General features: G+C 43.5%; 1 protein-coding gene across 2 annotated transcripts in view; it reads right to left on the bottom strand.

Annotated features, from left to right (window-relative positions):
* Positions 1-13,678, bottom strand: part of LOC132387033 (zinc finger protein 235-like) — a 62,415-nt gene that overhangs the window by 47,051 nt on the left and 1,686 nt on the right. Inside the window, exon 2 of one of the 2 annotated variants that reach the window (XM_059959403.1) lies at positions 8,593-10,104. The exons of the other annotated variant lie outside the window; for it this stretch is intronic. Within the exon in view, the coding sequence (XP_059815386.1) occupies positions 8,842-9,696 (855 nt within the window). The 5' untranslated portion in view covers positions 9,697-10,104 and the 3' untranslated portion in view covers positions 8,593-8,841. Of the gene's footprint in view, positions 1-8,592; positions 10,105-13,678 lie in introns of those variants that run through there. 2 annotated transcript variants of the gene reach the window in all.

Here is a 13,678-nt window from a genome sequence, read left to right as displayed (position 1 = left end):
GGGTGCGATGAGCAGCCGCAAGAACTGCAGAATCTGACAGTAACAGTCCCTCATGAACCTGCAGCTGCCTTCAGTCACCGTGATGGTTAAACATTTAACACGGAGCTGATTTGAACTTCCTCCCTGATGTGAAGTTGCTGGTGTTGCAGCAGCTGGGATGATTGAGTAAAACTCTTTGCTCACTCCAGACAGAAATGTGGCCTCTATTTATTGTGAACTCACCGGAGCATCACAAGGTGGGTTAACTGAATGAGTCTCTTCGCACACACGGAGCAGGTGAACGGCCGCTTCCCAGTGTGAAGCTGTAGGTCACGGTCTTCGGTCTCGGCCCGAAATGTTCATTGTTCGTTCCCACGGATGCTGCCCAGCCTGCTGAGTTCCTCCAGCATTTTGTACCTGTTGCTTTGCCCACAGCATCTGCAGTGTACTTTGTGTTCAAGATCTGGTGAACTGACAGATACAGCGGATCTAACGTGCTGTTGTGTTTATGATTCCCATACACAAATCCTTTGACTTTTGTACACTGTTAAAGGTTTACAAAGCACGTCAGTGGGTGAAGGACAACATTTCAACTGAAATTATTTCAGTCTCCATGGTGCCTTCTGATAAAAACACTGTCACAGCTCAAAACAAATTGGAGGAACAAAACTTCATCTTCTAACTGGCTGCAGTTCCGGCATCAGGCAGAACATCAAACTCTCTCTTCCCTCTCTGTATCAAAATGGATCATTCCTCCCCTTCATCAGTCTGTGACTTGGCTCAGTCTGTCTGTCTCCTTCGCATTCTGAGCACGCGCCACACCCCTACTGAGATCACATTTTATTTACACGGCTGTGACTGGAGACTTTCTGATTATTATGACCCTCCTGGCATTTGGCGGTGGTAAACTCAGAGTCAGCAGTGGCATTGACCCTCAGGAGTAGGTGATTAGGCTTTTTCGTTGGAGATGATAAACTGCCGGTAGTGTGTGTCTGGATGAGTGGGTCGTTTTCAGACTGGAAGGAGGTAGCGTTTGGAGTACCCCAGAGATCAGTCCCCGGCCACAGTTGTTCACATTTTAATGTCCTGGCGGAGGCAGCGAGATGTGAGATGTCCCCGTCTGCTGGTGACGCAGAAAGAGTGGAGTTGGGGAAGGGGAGGCCATTCACATGCAATTTCCTAGCTTTGCAATCAGTACATAGTGCACTGTGCGGCTGCAGTGGCGGGTTCCAATCTGCTAATTACATTTGCTGACGGCACTACATTGATCGGCCGAATCCCAAATAATAACGAGGCAGTGTATAGAGAAGAAGTCATCTCCCCGACACAGTCGTGTCAAGAAAACAATCTCTCCCTCATTCTGGCGAAAACAAAGGAGCTGTTTGTGGATTATGGGAGGAATAGAGACAGGGACCAAATTCAAGATTTTCAAGACTGTTATTGACACAAAATGCACATTTTAATATTGATCATGACACAATGTATTTTAAATATCGTTAATGACATAAAAATATTTAGAGATTGTTACTGACAGAGCATCGTATAACTTTTGTTCCGTGTGTTATCTGAATGTACTTGCCTGTGATGCTGCCACAAGTCAGTGTTTCTCTGTACCTGTACCTTCCCGTACTTGTGCACTTGGCAATAAATTCAACAGGACCTGAGAAATCTCAGTGAGATTTGATTAGTGATGATCATCTTGGCAACTCGGTAGGTCGAATGTGTGAGACAGTACACTGTTAAGTGCAAAACCCTGAACAGTGTCGATGATCAGAGGGATCTGAAACTCCAAGTTCATCGCTCCCTGAAAGAGACTGCACAGATTGACCGGGAGGTTAAGAGGGCAAAGGGCATGGTTGTCTTTATTAGTTGAATCATTGAGCTCAAAAGTCGGGAAGTTGTGTTGCGGCTGTTACGAGCCTGCGGTCGTACTGTGACTGTTTCTTTAAGAGCGCCGGCGTGAGGAGGCGGGACTATGACGTCAGACACAGGCTGACAGCGCTGACTGTGGACTGAACCATAAGAAAGAGAGAGAGATCTGCAGACAGGCAGTCGGCCAGTCTAAAGAGAGAGAGAGAGAGACTGGAAAAGCTGATCGCTTCAGTTAGTCGCAGCAGATGCTTGGAACTCTCATTTGCCCGCAAGAGTGGGTTGATCATCGGTACACGGAACCACAACGAATGTGTGTGGCTGTCACTTCGTATAATCCATAGGAGTGGGTTTTTGAATATCTTGTGTTAACCCTTGCCTGGGTATGTTGTGTGGTAACCCCTGGAAGACGGTATTCCTGTGACAGGTCACTTTCGCTGATAACTCGCATGTGGACGGATTCAACGGATAAGAACTTAGTCGACGGTTATTTTGAAGTAACGGCCGTTTCTCTACGTTTCACCCTGGATCACAAATATCTCTCTCCCATTATTTATTCTGTGGATTACTGAACTTTCCTACCTTACCATCTCAAGACTCGAAGCTTTGTTCCCTCAGGCTCGATAGTCTGTGAATTATATTGACACATATGTATACACATAACACTGTTAACTTTATTTCATTAACTTTATTTCATTGTTTATTTCATTAAGTTACTATATTATAGGTAGATACTAGTAAAAGAGAGTGGTTTTAACATCAAAACCAGACTCCAGTGTGAACTCTATCGCTGCTGGTTCATTTCTAAAACGTTACACTTCGTAACACATTTATATAAGACTAGTTAGACCACATCTGGAGTGTTTCATACAGTTCTGGTCGCCCCCATTCTCGGAAGGATGTCGGGGCTTTGGAGAGGGCACAGAAGCGGTTTACCAGGACACTGCCTGGATTAGAGGGCATGAGCTATAACGAGAGGCTGGACAAACTTGTGTTGTTTTCTCCAGAGCGGCGCAGGCTGGGGTGAGACTGGATGGACGTTTATAAGATTACGAGAGGAATAGATAGAGTGGACAGACGATATATTTTTCCTGGGGGTTGAAATGTCTAATACATTTAAGGTGAGAGGAGATGTGAGCGGCAAGTTTGCTTCTTTCCACAGAGTAGTGGGTAATTGAACATCTGTCAGGGGTGGGAGACCAAACTGGTCACGTGATCCCATTTCTTGTTCACATTTTTCTGCAGATCTGCGGCATCTGCGGGTCACTGCTCAACGTGTCCGTGTCGCTTCATCTTTCCCCGTTCAGACAAGGCAGTGAGATCCGGATCTGTCACGTCCTCTCATTGTGGTGGACAATATGATTTTTTTCGCAATATTTTCAGCATGTTTCATTTCACTGTTTTTATCTACTGTTGTGCTGCCGATGTTTCTGGGTGTCTGACCCATTTATGGGAGAATTTAGCCTTTTGTATTTATCTGCGCTTCTCATAAATATGAACAGTTCAGTTAAGCTTCACTCCATTACTTCCAAAGCAACAACCCAGTCAGTCAAATAGTTCGCCACAATTAAAATAGTTTATTACATCTTTTTTTTAAATTTTGTTCTATTTATATAATTTAACTCTGTGATATTTATATTCTTATATTAAATCACAATTGTTAAATGTATGGTTATGTATTAGGTTCTGATGCTGCCGCAGGGACAAAAAATTTCATGGTACATGCCGGTGCTATTATACCTGATTCTGATATTGATATGGGAGACACACCACCGGTCACCTGATCCCAGTTACCGCAGATCGTAATGTGAGATTGAAGCCTTTTCCATTTATTTGTTTTCACCAGAAATGACAACAGTTAAATTTCCTTCTGAGGTTCCAGAGCAGAAGCTCAGTCTGTCTAATATGTCCACACAATTAAAATGTGGAATTTGTTTATTCTTATTACATACTGAGCTACAGTGAAAATCTTGCCTGACGTACCGTCCATACAGATCGATACATTACAACAGTACATCGAGCTGATATACGATAAAACAATAACTGTAACAAACATTATGGCTGCAGAGAAAGTGCAGTGCAGATAGACATATGGTGCAGGGTCACATCGAGTTACATTGTGAGGTCGAGAGCATTTTATTATTCATTTGGCTTATAACCACAGACAGGAAGCCGTCCTTCAGCCTGGTGTTACGCACTTTAAGGCTTTTGTATCTCTCCGCCAATGTGGTAGCGGGTTTGCAGCAAAAATGCCCAGGTTATGAGGTTATTTGAGTACATGGCCTGCCTTTCTGAGGGAGGGGAATGTAGGAAGTCCTTGGAGTGGAGGCTTGTTTCTCTGATGTTCTCTACAGTTCCTTGCAGTCATGGGCAGAGCAGTAGCCATACAAAGGCGTGAAGTATCGACAAGGAGCTCAGAGACCTCGGCCTTCACCCTGCCTTGTGTAAATGGATCCTGGACTTCCTGTCAGATCGCCGGCAGGAAGTAAGAATGGGCTCCATCTTCTCTGTCTCTCTGACCCTCAGCACACATAAGCCATAGGGATGTCTCTTTGGCCTTCTCCTTTACTCTCTGTGCACCCATGACTTGTGTTGCCACCCACAGCTCCAATCTGCTAATTAAATTTTCTGTCAGCACTATATTGATTGGCCTAATCTCAAATACTGATAACAATCGATCAAATGCATCCTGACAAGGCTCGGTCCGAACAAACATATCACGCTTCTTCAGGAGATTGGTCAGAGGAAGAGCGATAGCAGCAGAGTTCTTACAGAACTTACGGTAATATCCATCCATTCCCAGAAACCTTCTAAGAGCCTTCTCAGCAGTCAGAATAGAAACTGGAGAAATTGTCTGGACTTTTGTCCGAACAGGAGCCAACTTGCTTTGACCTACAACATAGCCAAGACAGGTCACAGTGGCATGGCCAAATTCACTCTTAGCCAAGTTAACTGTAAGGTTGTCCTGGGAAAGCCTGTCAAACAGCTTCTCCACTGGAGTGATATGCTCTTCCCAAGTGTCACTCCCTGTGACTAAGTCATCAATATAGGCATCTGTGTATTCTAACCCTCAAATTACAAAATTAATCTTTCTCTGGAATGTTCCTGGAGCATTTTTCCTTCCAAAAGGCAAAACATTGTATTCATACAACCCAGATGGTGTCACAAATGCAGAACTGTCTCTACCTCTGTCCATCAATGGAACACATCAATATCCTTTCAACAGATCAATCTTTGTACGGAATTAGCTTTTCCAACTTTATTGATGCAATCAGCCACCCTAGGGACAGGACAGGTATCTGTTTTTGCTACTGCATTTGCCTTCCTATAATCAGTGCAAAATCTAACACTGCCATCAGGTTTGGGCACAATAACGCAGGGTTAGCTTCAATCTGATGCTGAAGGACTAATAATACCATTTTCCAGCATATATTCAATTCCTTGCTCAGCCTATTTACACTTTTCTACGTTCATGCAATATGGGTGTTGTTTAATAGGTTTGGCTTGACCAATGTCTGTGTCATGTACTGCAACCGTGGTTTGCTTGGGAACATCGGGAAATAAATCTTTGTACTTCAGAATTAATTCCTTCAGCTGTTGTTGTTGCTTTGGCTGCAGATGAGCCAACTTGTTATCAATGTTTTCTGGAACAACTGAGTTCATTAGCCGAACTGGGACCATGTTTGGCTTGTGAAAATTCTCAGACAAGTCGATTGTTTCATTCTCAGGGTTGCCAGATTCATATGTTTTGACAACAACACTCACAGATGGTGCCTGCTTGTCAAAATAAGGCTTTATCATATTTATGTGCACCACCTATATTAGTTAACGTCAGCCGGGTGTTTTATTAACATAATTCACATCATTAATTTGGGAGACTATTTCATACAGTCTATTGAATTTCACCTGAAGTGGATTTGTCAACATAAGGCAAGCACCTTATCTCCCACCTGGTATTTTCTTTCGCGAGCCCTGTTATCAAACCAACACTTCATTTTGTTTTGAGAAATCTTTAAGTTTTGTCTCGCTAGACTACAGGCTTGGTGTATTTTTTTTTTTGGACTTCAAAACACAGTCTAACAAGTTAACATGTACATCCCCAGCAATCCACGGTTCCTTTAACAAGGTCAAAGGGCACCTCGCTCTGCAACCAAATACAAGCTCAAATGGACCAAAGCCCAGTGATTCCTGTACAGACTCTCTTTCTGTGGACGAAAGCAAATATATTCCTTCATCCCAGTCTTTTCCATTTTCAACACAATATGTCTTAATCATTGTTTTGAGGGTAGAATGAAATCTTTCTAAAGCCCCTTCTGGTTCTGGATGGTATGCAAATGATGCATCTGTTTTGCTCCCAATTCATAAACTACCTGCTTGAATAATCCAGATATACAATTACTTCCTTGATCAGACTGTATTTCTTTAGACAAATCGAATAAAGTGAAAATCTTGGTAAGAGCCTTCGCCACAGTTTTAGCTTTAATATTTCTGAGAGGCATTGCCTCTGGGAATCTGGATGTAGTACACATAATAGTTAGCAGATACTGATGGCCAGCTTTAGTCTTTGGCAATGGGCCAACACAATCCACTTTAACTTTGGAAAAGGGTTCACCGAATGCAGGTACAGGCCACTGGGGTGAGCTCATTAGGTTTACCCACAACTTGACAACTGCCTTTTGGAAACTCTTATTCAGGGTAAACATAACTTTATGAGTTAAAGCAAACTGATCTGCTAATCCAGCAGATTCCTGCTTAGTGGCAGCATCATTTCCATCTAAATACGTCTTTATGTCATCAGGGACGCACCTTCTGAATTCTTCCATTAAAACCAACTCTTTCAAGCTGTTAAAATCATCATTTACATGATCAGATGTGCACCAGTGGTCAATACACACAAACTTCTCATAAGTAAATTCCATATGTCTGGTTCATAGATTTCTTCAAATTTCTAAACTTTTGCCTGTCTGCTTCTGGGACCAACCCGTAAGCTTTGAGCACAGCCTGTTTCACTATGTCATATTATGTGGTCATAATGCGTGGCCATGTGGTTAAGGTGTTGAACTAGCGATCTGAAGGTCATGAGTTCGAGCCTCAGCCGAGGCAGCTTGTGTGTGCTTGAGCAAAACACTGAACCACACACAGATCCTGCACATTTATAGCCCAGTGGCAATGATTGGGGCAGCATAAATAAGTAAACAATAAGCTGCTTCAGCAACTGTCAAAGCAGAATAGGCTTGCTAAGCCTTCCCCTTAATTACACTTTGTAAGAGAATTTTCTGTCTGCTTTTCTGCCTCTTTAGCCTGAAACTGCATCTGCCTTTCCGGAGCCTCCATCTTTAATATTTCTAACTTCTATTGGAGCTCAAGCTCACGAGGTTTACATTCAGGAAACACCTCCAACTCCTTCACTTTAAACACATCCTCAGATACATAATGCTCAGCTATTATCTTCTGCATCTGTGCCCTCCTCATTGTCAATTTCACCTTAGCAAGTATTAACGTTCTAGCAATACTCAACAAATCAATCTTTCTGGTGTCCTCTAATGCCTGAGAGGTTCACACTTCCAGATATCTATCAACATCCATTGCTGCTGGTTTTCCACACACAAGTAAATCAAAAGGGATTTCCCCAATGAAATTGATAATTAATCAATCCTTAAATTTGTCATATCCCAGACACAGCCCCATTTTGTTACAAACGATAATGCTTTAGAAATGAACCAACAGCAAAAGACTACTCCCAGTGGCCACACATTTTAATTCCACATCCCATTCCCATGCTGATATGTCTATCCATGGCCTCCTCTATTGTCAAAATGAATCCAAACTCAGGTTGGAGGAACAACACCTTATATACCGGCCGAGTAGCCTCCAACATGATGGCATGAACACTGACTTCTCTAACTTCTGTTAATGCCCATCCTCCCCTTCTTACCCCATCCCTGACATATTTAGTTGTTTACCTGTTCTCCCCCTCACTCTGGTACTTACACCCCCACCCTTTTCTTTCTCCCAAGGCCTCCCGTCCCATGATCCTTTCCCTTCACCAGCTCTGTATCACTTTCGCCAATCACCTTTCCAGCTCTCAGCTTCACCCCCACCCCCTCAGGTCTTCTCCTATCATTTGCATTTCACCCTCCCCTCATTACTTTCAAATCTCTTACTATCTTTCAGTTAGTACTGTCGAAGGGTCTCGGCCCACAACGTCGACAGTGCTTCTCCCTATAGATGTTGCCTGGCCTGCTGTGTTCTATCAGCATTTTTTTTGTGTTTGTATTTCCAGCATCTGCAGATTTCCTCATGAGTGTTATGTGTATGTATGTGTGTAAATATAACTCCCAAACTTCTGAGCTCAGGGGAAACAAGGCTTGGAGTCTGGAGATGTTAAAGTATTAAAGTTCAATTAATTCACAGAATAGGTGATGTGAGAGAGATATTTTTGTAATCCAGGGTAAATGTTGAGAGAAGGCAATTATGTTGTATTCCACAGGTTCCATGGTGGTAAAAAGAGAGAACAGTCGCTCTAGATTTTATCCATCATCTTTACAAATGTACATACGAATTATCACCTAAAGTGAATTGTCATAAGTGGTATCATCAAATGAATGACCACGCCACAGCCAGGCAAGGCTTAACACATAAGTCGTCTCCACAGGATATCCCAAATCAGATCCACTCCTGTGGATCAAATGAGGTGACAACCACACATTCGATGTACGGTGAATCAATAATTAGCCCACCCTTGTGAGCGAAGGAAAGTTCCAAACAGTGATCCTTGGCTACTAGTTCCCTGGTTTTGATCCTTCCATTTTTCCTCCTTTGTCTCCGTCTGACTCTGAGTGTCTGTGTCCTCAGTTAAAACTAAACAAGCTGCGAGCAATGTAAACAAGCTGCAAGTCAGACTGATTCACCTTCTTAATTTCTCTCTCTCTTTCTCTTAAAATGACAGTCTACAGCAAACAAAACCAAAGGATTCATAACAATGGCCTCTCCTTACTGTGAACTGACTGGTGTGCCAAGAGGTGGGATGACTGAGTGAATCCTTTCCCACATTCTGAGCCTCTCTCTAGTGTGAACTCGCTGATGACTCTGTAGGGTGGATGACTGAGTGAATCTCTTCCGACAGAATAAGCAGGTGAACGGCTTCCCCCCAGTGTGAAGTCGCTGGTGTCTCTGCAGGGTGGAAGAGTCAGTGAATCTCTTCCCACAGACTGAGCAGGTGAACGGCTTCTCCCCAGTATGAACTCGCTGATGTACCAGTAGGGTGGATGACAGAGTGAATCCTTTCCCACAGACTGAGCACGTGAATGGCTTCTCCCCAGTGTGAACTCGCTGGTGACTCTGTAGGTTGGATAACTGAGTAAATCTCTTCCCACAGACTGAGCAGGTGAACGGCTTCTCCCCAGTGTTAATTCGCTGATGTACCAGTAGTGTGGATGACTGAGTAAATCTCTTCCCACATTCTGAGCAGGTGAATGGCTTCTCCCCAGTGTGAACTCGCTGGTGACTTTGTAGTTGGGATAAATGTGTGAATCTCTTTCCACAGACTGAGCAGGTGAACGGCTTCTCCCCAGTGTGAATTTGCTGATGTACCAGTAGGCGGGATGACAGTGTGAATCCCTTTCCACAGTCTGAGCAGGTGAACAGCTTCTCCCCAGTGTGAACTCGCTGGTGTCCCTGTAGGGTGGATAACTGAGTAAATCCTTTCCCACAGACTGAGCAGGTGAATGGCTTCTCCCCAGTGTGAACTCGCTGGTGACTCTGTAGATTGGATAACTGAGTAAATCTCTTCTCACAGACTGAGCAGGTGAACGGCCGCTCCCCAGTGTGAACTCGCTGGTGAGCCATTAGGTCAGATGACAGAGTGAATCCTTACCCAGAAGTTCAGCAGAAGACCAGCCTCTGCCCGGTGTGAACTGATTGGTGTGTCCACAGGTGGGATGACCGACTGAACCCCTTCTCACACACAGAACAGGTGAATGGCCTTGTCCAGTGTGAACTTGCTGATGTACCTTTAGTTGAGATGACCGAGTGAATCCATTCCCACTGTCTGGGCAGGTGAATGTCCTTTTTCCTGTGTAAAATGATGGGCGTGCCAGTTGGTCAAAATCACCGAGTGAATTCCTCCCCACAGTCTGAGCAGGAAGGGTGGACAATTGGATCCCTTGCTCCAGTTCTTAAGTATCTAGGCAGAGACAACAAAACTGGCGTGTCGTTTTTGAGCTTCCTGGAGATGAATTCCTTCTCATTTTTAACCTGTAAAAAAATTTACAAAATCCATCAATGGGTTTAGGACAACATTTCAGATGAGATTACTTGAGCTGCCAAGGTTTGATCTGGTATCACACGGTTACAGTGAGGTTCACCCTAAGTTGGACAGAGAAATCATCTCCTGACTGGGTAGAGTGCTGGAACCTGGAATGACCATCAATTCCCTGATACTCTTCCTGTCTCAATAACAATGGAGCATTTCTGTCGTCTCCAATCTGTGACCTGGCTCATTTTGACTCCCTCCATTGGTATTATTCCTGGCTCCTGCTGAGCGGCACGTGTTCCTTGTCCCACAGTGACTGAAACACTCTCATGCAAATTGTCTTTCTTGACATGCAGCTGGGATCTTCTCTTGTGTATTATTAACAAAATGCCACAATTTTAACGCCATTTAAAAAATTCCTGCTGAAATGACTGGTTGGCCGCACATCTGTTAAAAGGACTTAGAGTGAATTTTTGTATTATTTCAGGTTCTTGTCGCAATCATAGAAAATTTCAACACAGAAACAGGCCCTTTGGGCGATCTAGTTTGTGCTGAACTATTTAAACAGCCCACTCCCACACCCCTACCATCCAGGTATCTACACAAACCTCTTAAACGTTAAAATCGAGCTCGCATGCACCACTTGTGCTGGTTGCTCATTCCACAGCCGGATGACCCTCTATGTGAAGAAGTTCCTCTCATGCTCCCCTTAACATTTCACCTTTCACCCATAACCCATGGCCTCTGGTTGTAGTCCCACCCAATCTCAGTGGAGAAAGCCAGCTTGCATTAACACTATGTGTGCCTCTCTATCACAATCAAATCTCCCCTCAATCTTCTACATTCCCAAGAATAATGCCCTGATTTGTTCAATCTTTCCTTATAATCCAAGTCCTCCAGACATGGCAACATCCTTATGTATTTTCTCTGAAATCTCTGAACTTCTTTTACATCTTTCCTGTAGGTAGGTGACCAAAACTGCACATAATACTCCAAATAAGGCCTCACCAATGTCTTCTACAAGTCAACATAACATCCATCTATTGTTGTCACTACTGTGGTTCATGAAGGGCAATGGGCTAAAATATTTCCTTCCATCCCTATCTAACTGTGATACCACTTTCAGTGAATTAAGGACTTGTATTCCCAGGTCCCTTTCTTCTACAACACTCCTCCGTGCCCGATCAGTCACTGTGAAAGACCTCCCTTGGTAGGTCAGACCAAAGTGCCACGACTCACACTGGTCTGCATTAAATTCCATTTTCCATTTCTCAAACCATTTTCCCACCTGGCCCAGATCACACTGCAAGCCAAGAAAGTCTTCTTGCAGCTGCTAAACCCCCAGTCTTGTTGTCATCCACAAATTTTCTGATCCAGTTAACCACACTATCATCCAGATTACAGATATAGATGACAAACAACAACAGATCCAGCACTGATCCCTTTGGCACACAACTAATCACAGGATTACAGTTATAGAGGCAACCATCTGCTACTACACTGTGGCTTCTCCCAAAGACAGTGTCTCATCCAATTTACTATCTCATCTAGAATGCTGAGTGACTGAACCTTCTTGACCAACCTCCCATATGAGACTTTGTCAAGTGCCTTGCTAAAGTCCATGTAGACAACATCTACTGCCTTGCCTTCATCCACTTCCCTGATAACTTCTTCGAGAGACTCTGAAAGATTGGCTAGAGCCATACTGTCTATCCTTTATCAGTCCACATCTATCCAAATACTTACAGTATATACTTGGTTCCTGCACCCACATTCCAATAACTTTCCCAGTTCTGATGTCAAGCTCACCAATGGATAACTTCCTAGTTTATTTTACAGCCTTTCTTGAACAGCAGAACAACATTGTCTGTCCTCCAATCCTCCAGTACCTCACCTGTCACTAAGGATGATTTAAATATCTGTGCTTGGACCCCAATAATTTCTGCACTTGTCTTCCGCAGGGTCCAAGTGAACAACTTGTCAGGCCCTGGGGATTGATCCACACTAATTTGCCTCAAGACAGCAAACCCCTCCACCTCTGTAATCTGTACAGGGTCCATGAAGTTAATGCGGCTTTGCCTCACTTCTATAGACTCTGTATCCATCTCCTGAGTAAATATGGATGCAAAAAAAATCTCCCCAAGTCTAGGCTATCCTTCATGTGGATTACCATTTTGATCTTCCAGAGGATTAATTTTTTTTCCCTTGCAATCTTTTTTGCTCTTAACATATCTGCAGAATCCCTGAGGATTCTCCTTCACCTTGTCTGCTGGGGCAAACTCATGCCTTCTTTTATTTCTTTCATAAGTGTTCACTTGAATTTCCTGTATTTCATAAGTACCCCATTTGCTCCTATCTGCCTGTACCTGGTATGCACCTCCTTTTTATTGATCTGGGAGAGGAAAGCCAAAGAGGTGATAGATCTGCATGGAGGGAGGTGGGGGTAAGGAGTGTTAAACTAAAGTTGCAGGGGGAATGGGAGCCTGAATAACAGAACAGATGGTGGTGGGGTTGTGGAGAAAGATGTTGTTCAGGCCTCAGACAAATTTCAGGAATGAAAAAGTTGAGCATGGTGCAGTGAATATGCTGAGCCCTGTATATTTCAATACAGGGAGCAGTGCAGGAAAGGTGGATGAGTTCAGTGCATGGATCAACACCTAGAATCAACACTAGGACCTGGCAACTGTGGATTGGGACAGGCTGCTTTATGGCAAAGGTGTGCTTGGTAAATGGGAGGCTTCAAAGCAAAATTTTGAAAGTAGTAAGCGGGTATGTCAGAATAAAAGGTAAAGATAGAAACTGTAGGGAAACTTGGATTGCACGAGATATTGAGACCCTGGTAAAGCACAAAATGGAATTGCATAACAGGGATAGGCAGTCAGTTTCTTATGGAGTATAAGAAATGCAAGAGAACACATAAGAAATCAATCAGGATGGCTAAAAGATGGCATGAGGTTGCTGACACAGAAAAGGTGAAGGATAATCCTCAGGGATTCTAGTGATAGATTAAGAGCAAAAGGATTGCAAGGCACAAAGTTGGTCCTCTGGAAGACCGGTATGGCAATCCACGTGTGGAACCAAAGCAGATGGGGGAGATCTTAAATATTTTTCCATCTCTCTTAACTCAGGAGATGGACAAAGGGTCTTTGCGAGTGTGGAAACTCGGCATTAACCATTTCGACCCTGGGGGAAAAAACACTCCTCTGGCCACTCACATGCTCAATACCCCTCATCATTTTATACACCAAAAAATGTCTCTAAATATAAACAAGGAAATTATACATTGCACAATCTACTTTCCATGATTCAGTACATTTACACAGACAGGTGTGTAAAAAGGGCCCAACGAATATCAGCAACAAAAAGGCCCAATTCACCAGAACCACAAACTGTTCCTGCTGCTATCATCCAGGACACGGTACCACAGCAAAAGGGCCAACAGGCTTTGGGACATCATCTTCTACCAGGCCATCAGACTGATTAATTCATGCTGATACAATTGCATTTCGATGTTATATTGACTGTCCTATGTACAAACTATCTATTATAAATTACTATAAATTACACATTGCACAT

Source organism: Hypanus sabinus, unplaced genomic scaffold (genome assembly GCF_030144855.1).
Source record: "Hypanus sabinus isolate sHypSab1 unplaced genomic scaffold, sHypSab1.hap1 scaffold_149, whole genome shotgun sequence".
In the NCBI taxonomy this organism is placed as follows: domain Eukaryota; kingdom Metazoa; phylum Chordata; class Chondrichthyes; order Myliobatiformes; family Dasyatidae; genus Hypanus; species Hypanus sabinus.
This window is presented reverse-complemented; position numbering and strand designations above follow the sequence as displayed.